Source organism: Poecilia reticulata, chromosome 3 (genome assembly GCF_904066995.2).
Source record: "Poecilia reticulata chromosome 3, P_reticulata-male-v2, whole genome shotgun sequence".
NCBI lineage: Eukaryota > Metazoa > Chordata > Actinopteri > Cyprinodontiformes > Poeciliidae > Poecilia > Poecilia reticulata.
Window position 1 is genome coordinate 1,975,078 of NC_088832.1, and position 26,299 is coordinate 2,001,376.

A 26,299-nucleotide genomic window follows, 5' to 3' on the forward strand; every position below is an offset into this window, starting at 1 on the left:
TAATATAAAAAATACTGGAATTTTCTGAGGGATCAGTGAACATATTGTTTTTATTTAATGGTCTTGACTTTCCTGTCCGATAGAAAAGAAATTCGAAAACAACCTCTTCCACCAATCCTGGAACAATACAAATACAGCTCAAGAAATTAGGATGCCATAAAAAAAAAGTTCAGAATTTTTGTTATGTGAGTCACGCATAAAACATATAAAACGATTATGGCTTATAATAAAAACCCAAAATTAAATCTCTCAGAAAATGTAAATATTACATATGATACAAAGTACATATATTTCTAAAGCATTGAATAATTGGGGCTTTAATTGACACATTTATCTAATATATTTTCTATCTCAACGTGATGGAGTGATACGACTATTGTCAAGCTTGCGTTGCGACATTAGTAAACGCTAATTTCTGTCAATAATTTGGTCTTAAAAAGCTGAAACTTATAACTCATAACACACTGTTATTTACTTAAGAACGTTTAGCTAATAATGACTTAAGGATAATAAAAACCTAAAATGTCAATTACATTTTTTTATATATAAGATGATCAAATGTAAAATTAGTAGTCTAATGTATATGCAGTTAATACTCACGACCCCATTTGGATAATCTTTATATCAGTGTTCAGTGTAGCGTGTAGTGGAGGGGATCAGTCTGTGGTTCTGCTAAGGTGTGAATGAAGTCCAGTTAACGGCGGTCGGTCTTGTTGGCTCTGGTGTCTCTCACCCTCTTTCCTCGTAGGCTACAGCTGCGCTGACCTTGGCCTTAACAAAAAAAAAAACAGTAAACCAAAACCAGTAAGCTTATATGAGCCTTTTCACACGAATGCTATGTTATATTTATAGCTCGTTTTCACTTCCTACTGCGTGGCAGATATTGTTCATTGTTGATAAAGTGTGAAAAGAAGACTGTTTTATTGAACTCTATTGTTTCCGACAGCGTCGCGGTTTACGAGCGGCACCTGAAGACAGCGTTGGTCACCTGACCCAAACTCCAAGTCACGTGACTGATATTCCATCCTCGCCATTTTGCAATGTGGTGGAGAGAGAGAGGCCACTTTTTATAGCTAACGAATAAAAACTCCCGAGTTTTATGCGTTGAGGACAAAGAGCGTCGCACTTCATTTAGTCGGTGAGTGTGTTTTCGTTCACGCGCCTCCACGTGCTCTCCGTCACTCATTAACCGTAAAGAGAATACAGATGCCCTTGTTCATGTGTGGAACTATTAGCACTGTGTGTGTATGTGTTTAAATAGCAGACAGTAAGATGTGAAGCTAACACTGTCTGCACTTTTGTTGGTTATTTATTGAAAGAACACACGAGAAAACTGACTTGTCCGAGTCGGTTTAGCTTACCAGCTAATTTGGGTCTGCGTTGAGTTTGGAGGCTGTGTTCAACTTCATTTCACAGGCTAGAGGAGAAAATATTTTTAGATCCTGACATAACAGGTGCCCCTCTCAGACGGGTCAAAGGACATGGTGATGGAGGCTGAGCTCAGCTTTATCAGGATCATAAATAATCGCTACTAAACTGAAGCGCTAATTTTAAAGCTTGTATGTGGAGTTGCTGCTTCCACTGTGGCTTCACTAAACTCTCACTCACTATCTTTTTATGATATACTTCCCAAAACTGTGTCCCACGTTGTGAGCTGCTGGTGTAGTTGCAGAAATGGGAGAAAGAGGAAGCGAGAGCTGCGGTCGGAAGATGGGAAGCTGGGAAAGTGTTGGATTTGGAGAGATGAAAGGAATTTGAACCGCTTCGGTAGTGATCATTTCCTCAGAGTTCAGTTTGTAAACAGAAGCACATGGTTCAGTGCGGAGGCCTTATCGTGAATTGGTTAAGCCGAGTCTTTCTTATCGAAGGAATCGTTTGCAAACTCACACTTTAACTAGACAGATCAAGATTTGTCTGTACAGCACGTTATATTTATAGAGAAACATCCAGAGATGCAGTTTGTTTCTCTGTTAAAACAAGATAATGTTAGATCTTAAGCACGTGTTGAGCTGTGTAGATGCCTTTCAATTATTAGGTCAATTTGTTTAATTCAGAATGTTTTCAAGTGTTTATTTTGGTTAATTTAAAGATAACAGCTGATAAATTAGAACATAACTGACACAGATGGGAAAAAAGCAACAGAGATGACTTTCATAGCCAGGTAATAGGCAACTTATTGACATATCCAATTTCAGAGAGTCATTGTGGATAGTGACACTGTTAAAGACAATATCTTGTTGTCACAGTCCCAAGTTGTTAGGAATCACAGCTGCCCAAAAGGGGAAAAAAGTAAGAGCAAAAATCCTTCCACTTGCAAGGCATCTAAAATAAGAAGGAATAATCAACCAAACACGCAGCACCTTGACCACAAATATTATGAACTAAGTTAATAAAAAGACCAAATCTGAACTAAAGCGACAGAGTTGCCACCATGAGTAGCACAGTTCTACAGTAATCCATTAGAATAAGTTTAAAGTTTTATTATTTAACTTATCTAGCTAAATAATGAATATTTATGTACTTAATTGTTTCATATTAATTGTAATACAATATATATTGTGGCCTATAGGAAGACTGCTAACCTGGCAGTTGTCCAGGAGAGTGGCTTCACCCTCCATAAGGAGGAGAAATTACAAAAAGCCAAAAGTTCATAGAGTGCTGTACCGAGGTATATTAAGGGAAAGTTTGTTGGAGGGAAAAAATTCTATAGAAACAGGTGTGCAAGCAGTAAGGACAAGTGCAGCTCCAAGAAGCTTGTTAAGCAACAAATTTACTGGTGTCCTGTAATATTAGTACTGTATTTTCCGCACTATAAGGCGCACCGGATTATAAGGCGCACCTTCAATGATTGGCCTAAAGTTAAGTTCCGTAATTTACCATGATGGGCATGAGATTCCTAGTTTTTATTTGCTTACCATACCACACAGTTCATAAAAAAAAATAACACGAGAGTGTGAGTTGATCTTTAAAAAAAATAAAACAGACAATTACATCTGCAAAAACAAATGATTATTACAATTTATAATTTTTCTTTGTATAATGATAAATTTGGCATATACTAACCCTAGTGATTATTGTGGCAGAGTACAAACAAAACATACATCAAGCATGTCAACATGAATGAATTTAAGAACAAATTCTACAGCATTGTGTGAATACCGTGCAGTAACCACAGAGACTATGTACTGCTATGTTTCTAGGTGATGGATGAGAATTGCAGCGATGCTGTCCTCATCTCAAAGTCCTCCTCTACATCTGATGCTTCTTCCTCTGCTCCAGTACCTGGATGTCCCTTTGAACACCAGCCTCACAGGGTCATAGGTCAGGGTGTCCCAGGAAGTGTCCAACCAAAACAGGTGGATGAGTCCCTCATCCAGGTCATTGAGAAACTCAGCAAGATAGTGGAGCAGCGTCCGCAGAGGCGCTGCCCTCTGGGGGGGCAGAAAAGAGGGAAACATCTGGACTCCTCCGAGGTGAGGTTGAATCCAGGAAGCTCTCCTAACAAGAGGATGAAGAATAGCTGCGACGAGGAGGCGAGAGCAGAAGGTAGTGAAACAGATGGCATTTCTTCTCTTGCTCTGGGTGACAATAACAACAGCATCACTACTGAGCCGAGCGAAATTGCTGGCGGTTCAAGCCACATCGACCTCAAACGGACAGTAACGTGCTACCAGTGCAGCCTTTGTCCCTACCTCTCCCAGACGCTGGCCCAGCTCAGAGAGCACCTGAAGCAGCACAATGAGCAGCACAGCGACCTCATCCTCATGTGCTCCGAGTGTCACTTCACGTCCAGAGACCAGGAGCAGCTGGAGGCACACGTCAAGCTGCACTTCGACGACAGGGGCGGCACGACGAGAACCTCCATGGAAGAGGAAGGAGTTCTGAAACAGTGTGGGGAGGGGGAGCGGGACAGTGAGGTGAGCAAAAGTTCACTAGATGAGTCAAGCGACCTACCAAAGAAGAAAAAGTGGTATAGCTACGAGGAGTACGGTTTGTACCGCTGCTTGATTTGCAGCTACGTGTGCAGCCAGCAGCGAATGCTCAAGACCCACGCCTGGAAGCACGCCGGCCTCGTCGACTGCTCCTACCCCATCTTCGAGGAAGAGGAAGGCGGTACAGCAAGACAAGAGACTCAAGCAGCTACCAACAACATCATACCCCGAGAGGATCTAGTGATCCTGTCTACAGGTCTTCACGATCAAAATTTACAGAAGCTCCCAGCTGCCATCAAATTGCAACTCTGTGTGCCTGTCGCTACTGAGAACCAGCAGGATCAATACAATCCATCGGTCTCGCATTCCAGCGAAGGTTCTGCAACGGCTGCAGATAAAAACGAGGAGGAGGGTTATGCCAACAAAGACGTGAGCTCTGAGGAGTCTGTGGTGGAGGTGCAGGTGACTTTGGAGGGAGATGGCGACATGGAGGTGGACAGGACCCAAGAGAGCAGCTCCATTCCTGACAGCCTGCTGTCGTCAGCCCAGAAGATCATTAACAGCAGTCCGAACAGCGCCGGACACATAAACGTGATCGTAGAGCGCCTTCCGTCAGCCGAAGACACCGTCATGGTGACAAAGCCTCTTCTCCTCAACTCAGATGTGGATAGGGACAAGGGTTTGCTGGCTGTGAAAGAGGAGGAGGAGCAGGAGGAGAACCCTGCAGGAAGTGTTGGCTGTGTGGATAACTCCACTAACAGTCTTCCAGTAGATGCTGACTGTAAGTCTCCCCTTCCTAAAGGTGACACGTCCCTAAGGGATGAAAACATCCCCCCAACTAGCCGCAAGCGAACGCATTCCGAGTCGCTCCGCCTCCACTCTCTGGCTGCAGAGGCTCTTGTTGCTATGCCAATGAGGATGCCAGAGCTGCCCACCTCCAGCCCTAAGGTGACCCTGAGGAGCGCTTTACCCCAGATTCAGAATCAAAGGATCTCGGACGGAACTCAGAGCAAACAGAGGGCGTCGGACGTAGAGAAGACAGCAGCCCTGTTGGAAATGGAGCTTTGCCAGGCCAAACAGGAGGAATTAGGATCCCTGGGCCTTGTGGAGGGTGATGAGGAAGGTCCCACCACTAAAGCTGGAATCAGCCTTTCACTTCTTACCGTCATCGAAAGACTTAGAGAGCGCTCAGACCAGAACATCTCCGATGAAGACATCTTGAAAGAGCTTCAGGATAACGCGCAGTTCCAGAATGGGGCTGTAGCTGCAGCGATCACCAGCAACGGAGCTGAGAGTTACGTGTGTAACATTCCAGGCATTGATGGGCTGGTTGGCCCGGCCGACGGAGGGTTGGTGGATTACAACCCGGGCAACGAGCGGCCGTACCGGTGCCGGCTGTGTCACTACAGCAGTGGCAACAAGGGTTACATTAAACAGCACCTGCGTGTTCATAGACAGAGGGCGCCATACCAGTGTCCCATCTGTGAGCACAAAGCCTCAGACAGTAAGGACCTGGAAAACCACATGATCTACCACTGCAAGAGCAGGATGCACCAGTGCAAATACTGTCCGGATGCCTTCCACTACAAGGTGAGAAGAACTTCCTGCTTCTGTTTCTGCCACGCTCTGTTCACTGACCCGGCCCAGAAACCAGATATAGATGTGTTCAGCTGATATGCTGGCGATAAAACTAGCTTTTTTTGATAAAGTCAGTTACAGCAGATTTTCATACTTCCAGTGTGCCTGCTTTATATCTTTATGTGCAGACGCTAAACGCACAGTTATTAAAAGTTGATTAAAAGGTGACCTACACTGTGACGTTTCATATTCTTCATATTATAACAGATACTGTTATTTTTTGTTTGGGTTGTCTAACAGTGAAACAGTTGCAGTGGATATATAAAGTCTTCACATCCCTGTTGACATGGCAAGTTTTAATGATGTGAAAAAAGAGACGAGATAAATAATTTAAAATCTTTTTTCCACCTGAATGTGACAGCGTAAAAAAACAAGAGAGAATTGACTTATAGTTAGAGCTGAGCATACTTCCCTAGTAAAAGAGCAAGAAAAACATTCCCAAAGCATGATGCTATCACCACCTATATTCACTGTTTCTAGTTGTCTTTTGATTTTTCTTTTTGGAAAAAAAAGAGGTGTTTTTTGCTACATTTAGGTTGACTTAGATGTTTTTCTTAGTAAGAACAGGCTTCCTCCAACCACATAACTCAGACATCTAAAGATTTTTGGTGATTTCTGCTACATGTTCTACACAGACTGACATTCCTGCAGCTCCTTCTGTGTTACTGTAAGCGACTTTGCAATCTTTTGGTTTTCTTATCTTTTCATCAGTTTTGGAAGGATGTGTGAGTTCTTGCTATTGTTGCTGTTGCGCCATATTTTGTCCTGATTAGGACTGTCTTTATTTTGTTCCATGTTATGCCTGAAGTCTTGGTTGTTAATTTGTACTCTTCTTCAAATTTAGACCCAGTAATGAGATTCCTCTGATGACCTTGAAGATCTTTGCAGATCCCTGCAGTCACACTTGTGCGCCCTTGTGTAAACTTGTGCAATCACATTAACTTTTCTTAGAGTTTCTTTTCTCTCTTAAAGGCTTCAGGTTTATTTTCCAGTTGAGTCATTAGACATCTCATGAAAGGTGGAAATTATTCAGAAATCCCTGGTGTTGTAGCAGGGGTGTGTATACTTTTTATATTCGCTGTATCTCAGAGTTGCCTGTATTATTGTACTGCAAACGTGTCACGTTTAGTACTGCATTCCTTAAAATGACAGTAAAACATTCCCGGTTCCAGAGGCACTGATCAAAATATTGTGGCTGATTTCGTAACTCTTATTGGTGTGAAGTCTGCTAAAAGTACAGGTTTTAGCAGACTTCAGTTTCTCTTCAAGAATTAGATTGTTTTATGGTCATTTATACTGAGACTAGATGCAACATCACACTATATGTGTGAGAGCAGACGCTGTACAACAGGGCTTTAAAATAATACAACATGAAAACGAGTGCGCTTAGCATGGCTAGCATTATGAAGTGAAGTCTTTGTTTTCCCTTAAGTAGATGCCACACACACTTACAAATGTAGTATGTTCAAACACAGGTTGCATGTATGAAAGAATAAAAACTTATTTAAAATAAATAAATAAAAATACACACCACTTTATCTATTGAAACTCTCGCTGTTCAAAAGTAGCAGCCTGAATGGACAACTACCTGCCCGCTTGGAAAGAACAAATTTGATTTAAATGGCCTGTTGCTAGGAGTGCACTTAGTGCAGTTTTCTGGCCAATCAATCACCAATATTTAAAAATCTTCTCACAATAAAATGTGTGTCTTTTAATAGCTGCACTCCTACCTAAGCAAATCTGCTTTAAATTCATTAATTTAGTTCAGGTGAATACAGCTGCAAGCCTTTATAAAGAGCAAAACAAATCCAGTACTTATGGCTGAGAATGGATTATGTTTGTTTGTTTTTTTTTTTGTTTGCTTTTAATTGCAACAAGAAAATAATTTCTAAATTGGAAGCGTTTCTTCCAATTTGCAAAGCAATGTGTAAAAGCCTTTCAAGATTTTGCATTAACAATAATTAACACATCATACTGCTTTACTTATTTAATACAGTATTGCAAACTTAGTTTAATGTTAACCATCTAAATCGGCCTGTGATTATTTTTGACTTTACTATTTTGGCTCACGAGACAAAAGTAAAGTACAATAAAACAGCATCTACATCAGTATCGGCCAATTTTTATTGACATGTTTAAACTGATCTGACAAGTAAAACTGGACCAATATTAATGACTGGCGCTTACTTCCATCTTTTTGCCGTTTGTGTTTCAGAAGGGAAGAGGGTGGTGGTTTTTACTCGGTGTTGAAAGAGAGGGAATTATAAAATATATATAAAATAACCAATATTTTACATATTTGCTATCAGAAGTAGCAATATCGGACGTATCCAACATTTCGTTAACAGAAATGTTGGATGTTGGTTTCATGTGTGTGAAAGAGCCTCAGAGTGACTCATAGAGATTTTCTAACAATACAGAGAGGGTATAAACCTAACTGGCTTCCTTACGCTCATTTCTTTGACCAAGTAAATAAATGACCTTATTATCATGTGGAACAAAGTGTAATTCTTAAAGTTCTTTGGATTGTTTAAAATAAAGTCTGGGTAGCTGTTCAGATATTAGGATTTGGATGAATTGGCCTTTTTTTCCACAGTTAGCAGAAAAGCTAATTAGATTCATTCCACAGATTTGGGAACTCAGGCAATAGAAGTTGTAATTGTAACTGATGCCCTACTGTGACGTCTGCACTGCAGATGGTAGATGGGATTTAGACCTATTAAGCCCAATAGTGCACCAGTAGATAACTTATCTGTTGTCATGCCTTTTATTCCAAGTTCCCTAGTTTCCGTGTGTGTGTTTTTTCTAACTAGAGTCAGTTAAGAAATCATGAAAGAGAGCACCACAGCTGCAGCAGCGACACGCCATCACCCACAACGGGGACCGACACCATCATCCCAGTGGAAGAATCTGAACGGGGAACAGACGAAGGTAAGAAAGTGAAAAGCTCAGATTTCTAACTCTGTCGCTGAATCTTTGAACATGCACACCTTCTCAGGAGGCTAACAGTATTGTCTGCTTTTGTCTTTTCCTTCCAGAAGGTGGGGTGCCAAAGATGTACAAATGTGATGTGTGCAACTATACCAGCTCTACTTATGTAGGGGTGAGAAACCACAGGCGGATCCATAACTCTGACAAACCGTATCGGTAAGTTGTTCATGAAAAATAATAGCAGAATAGTAGAAAGTAAACGAGAAATCTATCCAGGCTGCTGTGAGGCTAACCTCTTAACGTCTAAACAGTGGTGGGCACCGCTAACTAGAAGGTTAGCTGCACTAAACCTAAAAGGCTAGTCAAACAGTTAGTTTCTCTAACGCTAAAGCGTTACATAAACACTTTATTTATCAAATGCTAATTCTGAAGAGCTAACTCTATCTGTCCTTGAAAGACTACAAACCTCAAATCAATTTGATTTTGACATTATTATTTACATGTTCTATAATGCCCTTATATTTTAGGGCTTTTTTTAGATTACAAACAAAAAGTACAGTGGCCCAGGAGCAGATTTCTGCTGTAAAAAAAAAACAGTTTTTAGAATTGCACATATTTACAAGAAAAAAAAATATTTTGATGTGAAAAAGTGGCAAATATGCGAGGAAAAAAAAGCAATCCTCCACGACAAAAGGTAAAAATTTATGATGTTAAAACTAGGACATTATCCGACATTGTAAGAACTTTGAAAGAAAAATAGAAATTTCCCGAAGCGGAAGATCCAATCTCTTTTTGTGTATCGGAACAACTTGTCACAGGTAAAGACTTGACATGAATGCCTTCTACAGGATCTAGACTACATTTCTGGCTTCATTGTGTCTTACTGTTGACATTTCTGTGTCTTTTTCTGTGAAAGTCCAGTTTAAATGTCTATTAGTTGCAATGCTCCAAAGAACCTTTAGATGGCAGTAACAGTTTGCTAATCAGGATGAAGGTGTCCCCCCCCCCCACTCAGAGCTCTCGCTGTGTGTATCACATACACTGTTTGTGATTGGATGTGTTGTTGACCAAAACCACATATATGTGCTCATCAGTCTAAAAATGAAAAATCTACTCAGAAACTTGTGTGTGCTGCTTCTGTGAGCCTGTGATTCACAAGACCTTGAGCTGTTCCAGACACAAACATTTCAACGAGGAGAATGAGAGGGCAGCCATCTTGCTGCCACCTTGCTGGGGTCACATGTGCAGCTTTCTGATTCAAATCAAGTCTTCTGTGTTGGACACACGAAGGCGCTGTAAGGACTGTTTCTCATGCAGAAAATCCTCTCTCCCACTGAATTGAGGAGTAAATGGCCAGAGCAAGAAGCTTTTCAGCCAAATGCAGGAAATCATGACAAAATAAAACGATTTCCTGCCTATAGCTGGGTTTTCCTGCTATCTGTCTGTGTTTTGTAGAAATTCGCCATACTTCCTTCTTAAAAGGTGTGGTCCAAAGTTCCTCTAGGTATATTGTATGTATATTTTCTCTCTATGCCATGTAATCTGGCAGTTTTGTGGTGTCTTATCCACTTGCTTGCCAGTAGAGTTTTAGGCGACATATTGAGAGGGAATGCAAGCACAATGTAGGACTGCAGCTAGCCAACAATCGACCTCATGTTTCTTTCCCACAGAGGAAAAATGCAAAAACACACAATTATTCTGCAAAGCTGCCTCACTGACATGACATATGCAAAAAGAGAAACCTATGAAGTCAGATTTTCTTTATTTCAGCAGTAAAAAGACTATGTCTAAAGTGTAGGTGTTATCAATATTTCATTAGAATTTGAGAATATTTTAGGAAAAAGTTGGAATCCTCTCATTTTGTTTTTTTTACAAACACAAAAAAGTTTGTGTTGGGAAAATATTGGCAAAAAAACTAAATGTGAAGTCAAAGTCAAATCCCCAACAGGGAACTTGGAGTTGGATTGCATTTGCTTCAGTAGAGTGAGGCAGCTACAGTTCTACTCTGTTCTGCAGCTTCAATCAAACCCTCAGATAAACGCTGGAAGTTGCATGTCTTACTCCAAGTCACTCCAAAATTGTCAGACGAAATGTGTAAAGAATGCAGTTCATTCTTTACGCACTACATGTAACTGCAGTGTGAACATGATGCTTTGTGTTGCATCATGTCCACTGTCTCCCATGCTGAGAAATCTCTGCAACTGTTGGAACAACTACTTTAATTAAGGAGTTACAATTCATTGAGCTTGAAGAGCCAATAGAGTGATCTGATTATATTTGTGCAGTAATACTGAACAATTTCCCCGACTGGATCAGTGTAACGGACAGACTGTGGAGATGTCCTCTATTATCTTGTTTTTATGCTGTTAAAATTAATCACCACAAATGACATAAATGCAGGCATTTCCTGTTAGAAGGGAGATGTTCCTTTTATTTCATTAAAATGTTATTTTCATTTAAACTGTAGCTCTGGTTTTCTTGAAACTGAAGGTTGGTTTTACTCACTGCCTGCTATTTAGGCTGAACTTACTGTACTTACAAAATTTAATCAAGTGGACTCATGACAATGCATCTATTGCACATTACTTACAGATATTACATGTCAAATATTTTTCTCGTGTGTCAAATCCAGTGGGTGCCTAGCCTTGGCATGCTAGCTGTTAGCCTCTCCAGTGCTAACATAAATGAGTAATCTTCTTCTCAGTTGTCAGAATCTGTCTGATAATGGCCTATCATAACTCAGATAAGAACATAGGAATGCTATAATCTTCATTTTGGCCTTAATATTGTTACAATATAATATCATTATAATTTAATATATCATAAAATAATGGCTATAATATTTTGATGGGAAAGCTAACAAGTTTTTTGGGTGACATGAAAACCTTCGAAACGTTCTGTTTTATTAAACATCCAATCAAGCTTTCACCAATCTGATGCTGTTTGCAAGAATCTACTCAGTGAGGTTTAGACTCTCTGGACATTCACACCAGCCCTGTTTAGTCCACTTTAATTAAACCCTAGTTTTGTTTCTCTAGAAAGTCCGGTTGGTTTGAGAAAGTGTGAATGTGGATTCAAACTCTGCTTTGGACCAAAAATAAAAACAAAAACAAACTGGTCCGCCAAAAAGCTAGGGCTCAGCTCAATTTAAGTGAACTTGGATGGTAGACTGCTCCAAAAACAGGAAGTGGACTAGCATTCTGGGTAAATACAACCAAATCAAACATGCCAGTCTAGCGCCAAAAAAGAAATCATCCAACCACTAAAATCTGACGCCACTTCATTTTTGTTTACATTTCGTAAAGAAGTGAGTTGCGTTCAGTGTCGTCTTCAGAGGTCTTCATGCTGTTTACATCAGTGGTTCTTGTTGCAGCGCCACCAAAGGCGAGGGAGGAAAAAAGGTTTTCAAAGGGTTTTGTTCATTTGACACAAAGCATTGTGAAAGTGAACCTCATCAGCTGAAAATGTAACAAATGTTGCAACTTTAGTCCCATTTCAACTGTGTTTACCGGAATGATCTGTTGAAAACAAAACTGTAAATAGCCCTTTGGGTTTTTGTTCCAATCAAAAGCAGATGCTATAACATCACCATAGTTAGCAACTAACAGGTCATGAGCTCATTCTCAGTGCCTGTTAATCTTTTCCATGTTGAATCCAGAAAGGCTGCAGCACATTGTCACAGTGCTGGAGGACTTCTCCATGATTTTGTGACAGAGCGTTTATCAGCCTCTTCAACTGCAAGTCTTTCTCAGTCAGCTCCATCAGAACATTTTTTCTTTGTGTCTATCGTTGTTGATGTTCTTTATGTAAGACTGTTGGAGGATCTTAGCAGGCACACAAAGAGTGTGGTGTTTATTTATCCATGTCTCTGTAGAAACCAAAAGGGTTCAGCTGTGTATAATGAAGTCCAGTAGTCATTTTAAAGTGGAACAAAACTTTTTCTGTTACTATCTTTCTATACTCCACACTTCTATGAAGAGTACATTCACCTCATACATTTTTAATCAAACTGCACAGCCCTCCCTCTTCTAGTCTTGAAAGCTGCTTGAATTTCATTTTATGCATTGTTCTAATAACACAAACTGTTTCCATAGATCCTTTATTTTCCCTAAACCCTCGGTTTAAAAAAAAAAAATAAATAAATACATCAGTTGGGATTTCTCCATTATCCTTATGACTGTAGAGATGCAGAGCAGCTAAAGAAGCCAAAGTGCAACTAAGGAACAACTTGAAGCAGTCATAGAAAAGAAAAGGGAGATAAATTATGATGCATATGTTTTCTAATTAGGTTAGTAAGAGTTTGCTTGTGTTGACTCAGAAAGTTCTTGCTTAGTTTTAATGGCGTCCACATGGCCACGAGCGCAGCTCCCGTCTCCAGACCTTGAGCAGAAGCATATTTGCCCCTGAGCAACAACCAAAGCCAGCCTCATCTTCCAAACAGAACTTCCAGAGTGCAGTGCAGCAGAACGTGCCACGATTTATTCCTAAAGTAGCAATTTCCTCTCTGTTTTTTTTTTTTTGTTGCTGTAAATCCTTCTTAGCTCCCTTAAGGCTACAAGTGTAAAGAAGCAGCACAATGACCTCGGTACGCAACTCGTTAAACTGACGGCTCATCTTCCTGTTTCTCCTTTTTTTTCTTCAATTCCTTTCGTCTTCTAGCTGCTGTAGCTGTGATTTTGCCACCACCAACATGAACAGCCTGAAGAGCCACATGAGGAGGCATCCTCAGGAGCACCAGGCTGTGCAGCTGCTGGAGCAGTACAGGTGAGAAGCAGAGGTGGAAACTACATCTGGCTTCAAAATGAGCTGAACTCTATGAGCCTCCCTCCTGTTCTGTTTTCCAGAACAGGAGGGAGGGTTCTCTACACCACCATGAGAGATTTGTGCCGTCAACCCATCGGTTTCTTATAACTTGTAATGAGTGTTTACAAGCTCTTAAAGTGCACACTCAGGTAGGGTTTGACAATAAATCAACAACAGTATATGTTGATATAATAGATAATATGTCTGACAGAACATTGAATGTTCTGTTAACTTCCTAAAATAATGACCCAAATCACTTTTTTCAAAAGCTTTTTTTTTCTTCTTTGTTTTATCTAAATTGTCTTTTGGCAATGATAATTTTATTCATATAGCACAGTTTCAGCAACATGGCAGTTCAAAGTGCTTTACTTCAATTAGAAGAAAATTCAACAAAACAGCAAACCAAAGAAAAGGGCAAAAGAAAAAATAAATTATAAAACTACAAAAACGGGACACATTTTTATGGTCAAAATTACTTTTGGGAAAATATATAAGCCGTTACATTAGGAAAGTGAAGACTGAATATTCACCGAACTCCCATCCAGTACCACACACCATTCGGGGGAATGGACCTTACCACAGGGGCCGCGTTTCATTGGCTAATGCCAATTTTACGTCACATCGCAGCTACCACGTGCTTGACCGTCTCACAAATGTAAGCTACTGTAGTAAATACATGCTAATGTACATTGTGGACTAGCAGACCGGAAGAAAGTTTTTGCGTCAGGACTTGAAAAAGAATGGTTCTCCACCGTCAGTGGGGAATCTGTACAGGCGATGTCAGGTATCCTGATCGTGTTTGTGGAACTAAAATTCACAGATTTCCAAAATCTGAAACGGAAAGCCTTGCTTGGATCAAAGCTTGTGCACAACCGCATTTGCAGCTCAACCGTCGTAGGATCAATAAGAACAAAGGAGTGTCTGCTGGTGTAAGTATTATTGCTTTGCGTTCTTTGTGTTTAGTGAATGAAAAAAAGAAAGTCAATAATAAACGCATCCATTATGAAAACCTTTTAGCCAAGTACAGCATAATGGCAGTACCGATACAACTTCTACACCTTGGCCTGTCTGTTACAGTCTTACGTTAGCTGAACAGATCAATATGCAATGTGTACCGTATCTGACATACATTAAAGATTTTATTTTACCTGAAAAGGCTTTTTACTACTGTAATCGTGTTAGCCACGCTAGCACCGAGTACAGTGTATAAGGCCTAGGCACATTCGAACCCTCTAAACCATGAATGACCGACTTCCCAGCCTTGCAAGAACAATAGGCATCAGTGATCTTGTCCACAGCTATATTTATGCTGAGGATCTGCTGTTTTCCTCATCGACCGGTAGCATTTAGCTGTGACGCGCACAATGTTGGAGGCATCGTGTGGCTAAAACACCTTGATGTTGTCCAAAAAAGATGACATGAACTTGTTGGTTCCCCTTGTCGTGGCTGATATTGTGTGAAAATCCGGCAGAAATGCTAAACTAATCGACTCAGAAATACTCTGCAGAGAGTCAGTCGAAATGAAAAATGCCTTGTTTACACATAGAAACTCAGCACCGCTAGGCTCTGCTTGTGAGACATGTAGTCACGTGGGACTTTCGAGGGGCGTCTCTGGGCGGAGCTTGGTAAGGTCCATTTAGGCAGCGGAAGGATTTCAGCGACTTAACCTCTCATGACGCACTAACCAAGGAGGCCGATATCGACTAAATCGCTCCCTCCTTGGTTACCTAGCAACAACCTGTTCTTGCGCAGCAGCAGTTTCAGGTTTCGTCACTGTGTTTCCTTATTCTTAAGGAAGTTTTTATTTTCCTTAAAGCGACAACTTTGGATAAAACAGGAATGGTCACGACACAAGTTTGTCAGTGTTTCAGATCTTTAAAATTAAAACAAATCATCAATTATCAGTATCGACTGATATGAAACACTGATATCATGGTATGTTTTTAAGCCATATCATTCTGCTCTAGCCTCATATAATAACAATAATTAGAGGTGTGCCGTTCGATCGGTTACCGATCATAATCGGGCCGATTTTCGTGAAAAAGTGCATGATCGGTGATCGGCGATCATTGGCTCTTGTTGCCGATACCGATCACCTGCATCGCATCCTGCCTGTGCAGCTGGTCTCCTCTTTCCTTCACATTGCGCAAACGCGCAGCAACAAATCCTAAGCGGTGTGGAACTATAACGCACTGAGTGAATGGGGACGTTTGCGTGTTGCTGCGGAAAATTGAAGCACGTCAAAATGCATCAACACAATGAAGATAATACGACATAAAAACAATGCCATACTTGACGGAGTTTGGCTACATCGAGGCTCACTGCAGTAAAAAAGACATACGAACAATCAGATAGCAGGTAAAGCAGCGCGCAGCTACAAACACTCACCCGGATTAGCATGACGGTCAGAAAGCTAAACAAATAACCCGCAAAATTATTTAAGTCTTGGAGCTGCGATGTAAGACGCTGGTTCTGCTCTCGCTGTTGAACCGCTGCTACACGCTACAGGTAGTAATATTTCACAGATGGAGCACCGCTTCTGCTTCACCTGGTAGTGACTCTCACACCGAACCTCTGCTTAAAGCTGCAGCATCTAACCTAAAAAAATACATTTTACATACGTATTAAAACTTTCGCTGTCCTAACATGAGAAAGATAATCTCTAAAAAAAATAATCGATCTCCTCCCTGCTCTGCATAATTACTCCACTCAGTCAGAAACGGCCAATCAGAACTAGCAATAATCAGCTAGCCGCCATGCTATCAGGAAGTTTTCATTCAGTAATTCTGGATTGTTTATTGTAATGGAACCTGTATTTGCCTTTGAATGCTAAGTTTTATACTTGAATTTTTTTGGCAATGTTGAGAGGTTTTATTTTGGCTCTTTGCATTATTTAGCCTCTTCAGAGCCTTCATATGTTATCAGTCTGTTAAAGATAGTATTATTGATAGCAGTACAATTTACACAATGCCTGTTTTGTTTAGTTTTCTTCTTGGAAAAAGTTATTAAAAACAAGTTTTTGTCTAAATTAAGGTGAATTCATGGTTCCTTTTTCTACATAATGTAACCGGTAGTGTTTATGATAAAAAATAATAATAATAATTATGTGATCGGTATCTGTGATCGGCCTTCATGGGTTATCGGTATCGGCAACGGCAGGAAAAAAACCTGATCGGCACATCTCTAATAATAATAATAAAGTTTTGCTGTTTTGTCTTTTGCCTGCAGTTGTTTAGAGAACCTTTTTAATTACAGCAGGACTCCAGAGACAGGTTAAAAAATGAAGCAGCAGATCAATAAAGCTTTTGATGAGATTAAAGATCAGAGGTCAACTGATTTATAAATAATCTTGGATAAGGTAAGACAGTTTAGAAGCTAGTAGGAAAAATATAAATTACAGCAAAAGACTTGAAAATTTGCAGCCAAGCCCTAAAAAGTGCTCTGATCTTTAAAGTTAACACAAAAACAAAACTGTTTTCCGAAACCGAGCAGTCGACGCGCGATCACATGATTCCATAAAACATTGAAAATACAATTAGTGCAACTTTGCCTTCCACCTCCTAATATTTAAAATCACTGCTCCTTAATTTGTTAAGTCATTGTTGTTATTGGTTGAAATGTAAATTCTCTGTTTGTGCTGCGTTTTAATGGCCAGGTGTGGGCTGTGCCTTCATTATTTCTTCGTCAGATAAGCAAGAAAAGTAGTTAAATGGGAAACTGCTGCTGCCGAGCCAACAACAAGCACTCAGAGCTCTTAATTCAAGTAAAACAGGCCACAAATAAAGCAAATCAGGTTAGAGAGTGAACAAGAATATTAGGGAAGGACAGTTCATTTAGGAGAAGCTCAATATTCTGTCTTCAGTTCCACTGAAGACATTATTGGTTGACCGATGGACAATAAAGAAAAACTCCAAAAACTTCAAATTAATTTTTAAATTGAGTCCAGACTTCACTTTTAAAAAGCTAAACTTTTTTATGCTTAATCAAGTTCAGTAGTGTCTGCTTACCCTTAAATTAATGTATCTCGAATGAATGCCTTAAAATGTCTTCAATTCAATTTTTTTTTTTCATGTAAAATGAGAAATTTCCGTTTCTGCGATGATTAATTGTAATTAAATAGGATTCCCCAACCAGCCCCTGTATTTATATAGTTTTCTGTCTTAAATTTCATTCAAGGTGGCAAAAAAAATCTTAAAATGTCTCTAGGAGGCTAAGCTAGGTGGGCTGCATCAACTGATTAACTCACTCACTCTCTGGTTACCCAGCAACATCCTGTTGAGTAACTTGTGCAGCAGCAGTTTCACGTTTCACCACTGTGCCTTCTCTCTTCACAGTGGAGGATGGTTGTTTACAGCACAGGAAATTTCCAGTAATCTTCTTGGCATTGCACTAGAGCATTACATACGTCACAGATAAATGTTAGTAATTATGTAAAACTAAAAACCTCAATACAGAACATGAGTTCAGGAAACAATCATTGCTCAACAGCTGAGAGCCTAGACCCTCTGGACGAATCAAAGTGTAGAACAAGGGGCTGGTTTTTACCAGGCTAGGTTAGTGGATGCTGTTGTCCACTTTGCTCAGAGCCTGATTTGTAAAGTTTTGGCAGTGATTTTCTTATGGTAAATGTCTGTTTTATCCACACTAACATCTGTGTCACAGAATCTCACAAGAAAACAAATTCAGAAAATTCCAGAGTTTACGTCTCCAGGTTGTCTCATTAGTGACGATTAGTGACGGTAAACAGAAATCAACTTAAGGCAACATGTGAACATGTTCTACTAATAGGAAGAGCTGTTGTGCCAACTGGAATCGGATGAATGTGTGTTTGGTTCTGCTGCTGTAGCAGCACCAGCTGTGGCTGCGGCCCAGGTTGTTAGGTTCTCCATCTGGACGTTGTTAACGCAACGTCTCTCCAACGGCTCCGGGGAATTCCTCTAAACTTACTCTGTGTAATTACTCAGTGGATGAACAGCTTTCTGTGGTCAAACAGCAGTCCACTGTGACATCATGTTCCCTTGTTTGACACGTTTGTGTAATTCTGGGATGATTGATGATATATTAAGTTTCAATTTGCACCAAATTTCACATTATAATCAGATGATCCCTCAGTGAAATCTATTGGCATTATCAGCCAACCTGGAAAGAATCGCAGAATTGAGATGGAGAAGTGACAAACTTTTTCTGGCTGATGATGATTCCTTGTTTTCTGCTAATGTTGGTTTTGGGTGATTCAAGTTTGCGCCATAATGATTTTACAGCTTGACCTGTATTAATTTTAAAAAAACAACAACTAACCATTAAAGAAAGATATGATGCAGGTTTCCTATTAGAGGTAGCAACTTTAAATTCAATAAAAAAAAAAAAAACATTTTAAGATGAATTAATCTCCAGTGTTATCCCAAGTCCCAAAACTGCCAGGAAGTTTTGGAATTTTAATTAGAGCTCAAGTTTATTTTGTCATCACTTTTTCTTTGTCTAATTCAGTTGGTTTTAATTATTTTTTAGAGTATGTTGGGTAGTTTTTATTAGTTAAAGAAAGCAAAAAATTAAATAAATAAATAAATAATTTGATTAACCTGACCTAATACAAGAAAGCTCCAATCTGTGGGGGGAAAAAACTTTTCAAGGTTTCTAAAGATGTTTCTGCTCTCATCTGAAATGTCTAAAGAGAAACTGAAAATAAGTTTTGGATCAGACGGAATAGAACAGAAATTGGGGTTCAGCCGCCTGCTGTCTGATAGCTCGGTGTTGCCTCCACTGCAGAGCATTCAGAGCAGCCTTAAGGCAACCAGCTACAGCAGTTGACACACACTCTGTTTTTAGGTTTCCAAAGACTTTTTTGCAGTTTGTTTCTTCTGTCTTTTTGAGGTGTGCGGGTTGTTTTTTTTTTTTTTTTTTCCAGAATTAGAACGAGTTTAGAAGCAGGTATTAGTGAGAGGTAAGCAGAGAGATTCTAAAGATTATGGTAAATGAACAACTTCTGTGGTCATTTCTATTATTTCATGTTTTTCTGTATGAGAGGACAACAGATGAGGACAACATTTTTATGTTACGGTGATGGGCAGCACTGTCAGGGCATTTAGACTAGTAATAATTTGTGTACTAAGTCACCCTATAGAGATTTATTTATTAAGATAAATACTAACACATTTTTCATTGTCTGTCACCGGCATGGAATAATCAGCTAATGTTCTTTTCAATGTTTTCAATTGTTCCAAAATGAGTAGAACTTAAAATAAACACAAATAATAAAATTAAATCAAAATGTTCAATCCGACATTTGTATCGGATGTCGATACAAATGTTGAGTTTGCTGAGTCAGCTAGTTAAGGGAGGCGGGCTTGACTTTCTTCGTTCTTAACATTTGGAGCTCTGAACCTTTAAATAGTGCTAACAGAATTACCTGTAATTCTATCAAATTTGACAAATGACTCCAGCAGTTTGCTGTAAATCCCCTGTGCGCTCTTTGTCTCCAGAGCTCGCCGTCTCCATTCTGGTTGAGTCGGGATGATTCCTCCAGATAGAAAGGAGGAGGAGGATTAGCAGAACCTCAGCTCGCGTATTAAATCATCTTCCACTTGATCCGCTTTTGCTCTGTCGTTCATCTTCTCCTCCGTCACACTTCCTCTCCTCCATGCCAGGTGCTCCTTGTGCGGCTACGTGTGCAGCCATCCGCCGTCGCTCAAATCCCACATGTGGAAGCACGCCGGGGACCAGAACTACAACTATGAGCAGGTCAACAAGGCCATCAATGAAGCCATCTCCCAGAGCAGCCGGTAAGCACTGTTCACTGTTCAGGCTGGAAAAGGTCTGCAGACATGGGCAGCCTGAACTTTTCTGCATTTTGCAGAAAACCTGTAGTGTGTTTTATTGAAATTTGATGTGATGCGTACAGCCTGTTGGACAGGCAGCAGAGACCAGTTACAGGCTGTCCATGCATCTTTAAAATGTCTTAAATTTATGTATTTAAAATGAAGGCCTTAAATTCTTTTTAAAAAGAGAGAGTTGGCCTTTAATTTGTTGATCACATTTTTATTTAACCTTGAATATTCTGCACATTTATTTTCTCGATGGTATTTTTTGTCAGTAAAAAGGTTGAGTTGCACGCAGGTTGCACGCAACTCAAAGAACTCATAGAAGATTGCAATGAAGATGCAATCTTCATTGCAATCTTCTGCAATGAAGATGTCAGAATGCAGACATCATCATTGCATTCTGTGACTCATGGCCGATGAGGCTACAGCAACTCACTGCTAACATAAAAACTAGCTAGCTTTTTTGCGCTTTTTATGGGTAAGTATAAATTTATTGGCAGTTGACTGGAGAAAGTTGACATAAAGGTCTTTTACGTGAATCGATTCATAAAGGCCTTAGTAAAAAGTCTTGAAATCCTGAGTTAACTCCAGTCGTGTTGTTGGACTGTGGGAGGAAGTTGGAGCACCCTGAGAGAATCCTCACTTCCTGTGGCAGGAAGAGAATTTAAACTCCATGCAGAAAACCCCCAGAATGGGATTCCAACCCCAGACCTTCTGTGACCCCATATTGTCTGATTTTCAAAATGTTCCACAAATAAAGATCTAAAAAGTGCGGCATACAGTATTATTGATCCCTATTTAAGTCAATAACAGCATCATGCTGTGTGGATGCTTTTCCTCAGCAGGAACAGGGTAACTGGTGTGGAGATGGATGCAGCTGAAATGGCCTTATTCATACTTTTATGTCACACAGATGATGACAGTAGATGTCATCATCTATAGCTGTCCACTAGGGGTCTCTGTGGACGTCTGCATTCTTGGCATCATTTTGTTAAACAAGTGCTTTGGCAGGAATAATAATAGGCACCAAACACACAGTATTAGTAGAAAAACAAAGGAATAAGATCATAAACAGAATAAGAAAGTTGTTCCCAGTGTGGATCATCTATCTTATCTTGCAACGCTGAATAATTTTAAAATGGATCCATAGACCAAGGTGACCATTATTACTTTGGACATTGACCTCTAAGTTCTTCTGTGCATGCGGATCGCTTTGGGGTCATAAACCCTTCACTTGGAAATCAGATTTAATTGGCATGAACGACTCTGCCTGTCGCAATAAGTAATCACTCAATTAATGATAATTATTTGAATGTTCGGACATGTGAGATTATGGAAAAGTTAGATTTTTGTGAAACCCTGCCACATGTTGTGGATTCCTCCCTGAAGCTGACTTGTGTTCCCTTCAGAGTGTCTCAGAGACGGCCTGCTGGCCCGGAGTCTGGGGCCGAGTGTCCAGCGGTGACCCTGCCTTTAAAGGAGATGGCCAGCTGCCAGGTGGACCCTCACCCAACACTCGCATCAGTAACAAAAGCCTCTCTGCCTTCCGACAGCCCGGCCGGACCACCCACACCCCCTCCAGACTCCACCCAGGGGAAGCGCACAGGGCCCGCCACGACGGGGCCCCCGATGGAGTACTGCATGCTGCTGTTCTGCTGCTGCATCTGTGGCTTCGAGTCCACCAGCAAAGAGCGTCTGATGGAGCACATGAAGGAGCACGAGGGCGACATCATCAGCATCATCCTCAACAAGGAGCAGCAGGAGGCGGAGGCCCAGGCCGGCCTCCAGACAGCAGAGTGACACGCATCCGTATGTGTTGAGGTCAGAGGTCACTCCGATGTCTGCTGTGTCACACAGGCACCTCTTATAGGCTTCAGGAAGAGGAATGTGATTTTAATCCGTTAATATTCATGTCAAATTATTTCACCTTACAAAGCTTCAGCCCAAGTTCGAACAGTAATAAGCTCAACCTTCAATAAATCACAAAACATTCAACTACTTCCTTCCCTAATTTGATCACTTTCCTATGACGGCAGCTCTTTCATTGCTACTGTAGTATTTACCGTGTTTGGTGCGACATGGCTGAGGTTCTCATCCTGTAAAGAGTTAGCAGCACACCTTCATCAGAGCCTAAAGGCTCTCATCGCTGCTCCAACAGAAGGAATATTTATCCGTTTGTTTTTCCGTTAGCTTCCAGTTTGAAGAGAGGTTTTAGTTTCTTTAAGTTTGTTGTATGGTTTGTAAAGTAGAGAAGGAAGTGGAAGTAATATACATTGACTGAGGGGTTGTTTTAAATGCCTGTAGACAAAAGGAATGACAAAAAGGGAAGTCTGTTAGTATGTTAGTTATTTGAATCTGCCAGTGCCAAGGTTAGGATGTAGGAAAACGTTTCCTTAAAGTAGTCACGGTTATCTCTCATGTTTGTGGTGCTATGTTCATTTGAAAGCAAACATTTGTATGTATTTTTATATCTCCTGCTGTTTATGTTGCTTGTGTGAGTGTGTGCGTTTAGTAAAGTTTTTATTATATTTTAGCGTTCTCAAAAGTACAAATCATCTCCTGACCAGAGCGTTTCTTAACACAGCAGACCCCCACCACTCATGGTTCAGTACTTACAAATTATCCTGTAGACATGATTACAAATTTTTTGCAGAAAATTCACCCATTTATTAATATGGTTTGTAAATACTCTACAAGAAAATTCCACTTGGGAAGTGAAACTACTTAAAAGCAATGCTACTTGACACACCATTGGCTGGCGTTAGCAAAGCAGCCAATCCAGAAGCGGCATTCGTTTTCAAGATAGATGAGTAAGACTCGCCTATCTTGAAAACGAGATGGATGAGTCTCGTTTGGCGAGACTCGTTTCTCTACTTTGGCGATAGCGTTAAGACGCTTTCCACTGTGTGTGTTAATGCATATTACGGTATATCTGGTATTTGAGCTGTTAATATAGCAGTTGTAAGCATTTTTAGACAGGGTGTCGAGTTTTCACTGATCACTGGGGGTTCACTGTAATTGCCTACACAGTGGAACATTTTGTTTCATGTCATGGTTGAAACAATGCAGTGAAACGTTTTTGAGTGGAAGCAGCTGCATTGTTCACCTTATTCCTGTAACCATGATGCTTTGCATGAACTGTTTAACACACACAGGTCAGGAGAACATGGAATCAGGAATACTACTGCTGAAAATTGCAGTGACAACGTAGACGAGCGCAATCTCTTCTAAACCTTTTCCTTCTATACCTTGTCACCACAACCATACTGTTCTAGGAGTTTTGAATCTATGATCAATATGTGGATCATGGCACTTACAGCATCACATTCCACCAAATATTCTATCCAAGCAGTACAGGAATAAGGTGGATAAGAAGTTTGGATTAAAACAGATTGGTTATTGCAGGTTGGCTCACAACAAAGCTACACTAAAAAAGATTGTATGAATATTTGATAAATATATTGCCTCAAAGAGCGTACGTACGAAGAGATTAGCTGAAAGCGGTCGTACATTTACTAAAATATGTTGGTTGCACTTAGTGTTATTAATCCCAGCATAAATCCTCATGAAACATTTTACATTAACATAAAAAAAAACATATTTATGTATGAACTCATTCTCCTTGCTCAGCTGCTAGTTAGCATGAAGTGACAGCTCAGCATGCTAGTAGATTTTTAGCTCGTGTTTTAGTTCAATCCAACCAGGTTGTTACTGTTTAATTTAGTCGTCTTTAATAATGTGGGATTTCAGCCTCTTGTAAAAACGTGTAAAATATAGAAATTTGGAAATGTAAGAAACCTCAAAGATTGAATTTACAGAAAATTGGGAAACAAATGCCTTGAACTCCAAGTTAGCATGGGTTAGCCAGTTTCAAGTTGCCAAAGAAAACTTTCCAACACCTTTAAACTGGCAAAATAATGAAATTCTGCATGCAAGTCTACTAGTGGGTTTGAATTTTGCTTTTGTTTTGTAGGTGAAGATTATCTGAAATGTAATGTTACACCAGAGTTAATTAAACTTATTCAAAGCTGTTGTACATGATCTTTCAACATACCAGAACAATAATTACCTTTGTTGGTTAAATGCCAACAAGTTTAAAATTTGATATTTTAATTGGAAGGCAGTTTTTTCTTATGCTGCTTCCTGAAGGGCTAAATTTCTGGTAACTTTGCACAATTAGTAACCAAGCTGTGGTGTGTTGTCACAGAACACACCACATAGAATTTATAATCCACCTGTTTTGAAACATTTCCCCTCCTTTGAAATGAGGTGAAGATGGCTTTGTGGAAACGTTAGCTGTAGCTAAAAACACAAACAGGGACATCTTGAATACCAGAGAAACTCTACATCTTGATCATTTTAAAGTAACACGTGTTTTTAACTAGATGCAAGAATCAGCAGGTAAAATAGGTAATCAAGTCTAGTTCCTGTTACAGATAACATGACCAATAAACTAGATAACATGAGCAGAAAATGACTTAAAACAGTGTTCAAATCTGGAATTATTTTTACATTTTGTCCGACTGCTACAAGATAAAAGCTACTCCAGATTTTATAGCCTCTGTGTGATTAACTCACAATAATCAGTGCAGTTTTTTTTGCTCCTGATTGGACATACTGAGGTTTTCTACAGCCACTCTTCACTATACCCAACCATACCAAAAACTGTGACTCTGAATTATTCCGTCGTAATGCATACAAATATTCACTTCAGTCTTTTTCTTTAAAAAAAAAAAAAAATCTAGCATGGAATGTTAAAAGTAGCCTTACTGGCTTTCGTGTGCCAAAGTTTGAGGATGTAACATGAGAGCTGAAGAAAACCAGTCGAATGTGTAACCTCTAAATTGTCCTGAATTGTTCCAACAAAACTTTCTCCATTTTACTGAATATCAGCAGAGAACTTTAGCACTTGTTGTATCTGTTGCTTTTTGTCTTTTTCTCAGTTAAACCCGACTGATTTTTGATCTTTTAGACGACGGGAAGCTCTGAGGCATGAACCAGACATGCGTATGAAGGCTCACACCTCAGTTTTTTATTTGTTTGAAACATGTCTCAAAATTAAAATATTTCAGGAGGAACAAAATATTGAACTGATACTTTATTTACTAAGAACTGACACAAACTTTAAGCAAAGTTTTTGAGACTTGTGTGTTATATTTCTAATTATTATGAAAGATATATTTATATATAATATGTGGTATATTTTATGTGTGTTGGAGCACATGGAAATTCTATCCATTTTTCTCGCTGTAAGTTTTGCTAAACACCACAACTACATGGCCTTTATTGTGTGCCATATTTCTGTTAAAAAGCAATGATATCTTGTCTGTTTTTTTGTTTTTGTGCCTTTTAGTGTTTTTGTGTCTGAAAGCATTTGTAGAATATTAAATAACCCTGATCCTCTGAAACCTTTGTTTTCATCATTCAGGTCAAATAATCCAACACACCAAGTACATTAGGCAGCCCTGATGTATCACAAACCAGAGCTCAAATGCTTTCACCTTAACAACCTCAAAAACTGACATTTCTATAAAATATGAAATATTTTTAAAAGTTCATTATGCTATACAAGGTTTTCAAATAGATTTTTTTTGCTAACTTTTGATCTATTTAGAAGAAATCTTGGTTTGAAGTTCAGCATAGCAAGACGAGCTATGTCTATTTGAACCAAAGGACACGACGTCTACTCTGTATTTTTATGCTCGTATCAAATTTTGTAACAGATTCAACATGAAAATGTCTCGGACTTTAATGTGACACTTGCTTTGTTTGTATTTATTTTTAAACATCCTACAAAGTATTTCATCACTTTGTCATTGTATCTTTTGCTAATAAAGAGAATGTGAAATGACTTTGGTCAAAATGTTTCAATAAAAACAGGCTGAGGAATCTGAATGCCAGAATACCCTGAACAGGTAAACACAGAGTCACATGACCAATAACTGGATGTTGACCACTGGAGCAAACCAAGAAGAAGAAAATGACATGAAGTAGTTTGAGGGCCATCTTTTTAAACGATTTGTCACATGAACAAACTTTTTCATGTGTGATTAAATTTTCTTTAATGGAATGGAATCACTACAATTACAAAATTGTGTATTTTCGACACTATCAGAATATTGACAAACTTTTGTGCACATTTGTAATGGAAACGCAGCTGCTGTCATTTAATGGTCT

The 26,299-nt window shown here is 39.6% G+C and overlaps 1 protein-coding gene across 2 annotated transcripts; it reads left to right on the plus strand.

Annotated features, from left to right (window-relative positions):
- Positions 1-994: 994 nt before the first annotated feature.
- Positions 995-25,973, plus strand: znf507 (zinc finger protein 507). 2 transcript variants are annotated; one of them, XM_008404909.3, is made up of 7 exons: positions 995-1,138; positions 3,201-5,522; positions 8,384-8,501; positions 8,609-8,717; positions 13,161-13,265; positions 19,949-20,083; positions 21,532-25,973. In XM_008404909.3, the coding sequence occupies exons 2-7, from the start codon at positions 3,204-3,206 to the stop codon at positions 21,920-21,922; spliced, it is 3,177 nt and encodes a 1,058-aa protein (XP_008403131.2). In that variant the 5' UTR covers positions 995-1,138; positions 3,201-3,203; the 3' UTR covers positions 21,923-25,973. The 2 variants fall into 2 exon arrangements, with proteins under 2 accessions (XP_008403131.2, XP_008403132.2); XM_008404910.3 differs by having other exon boundaries at positions 1,000-1,138; positions 21,676-25,973.
- Positions 25,974-26,299: the final 326 nt, after the last annotated feature.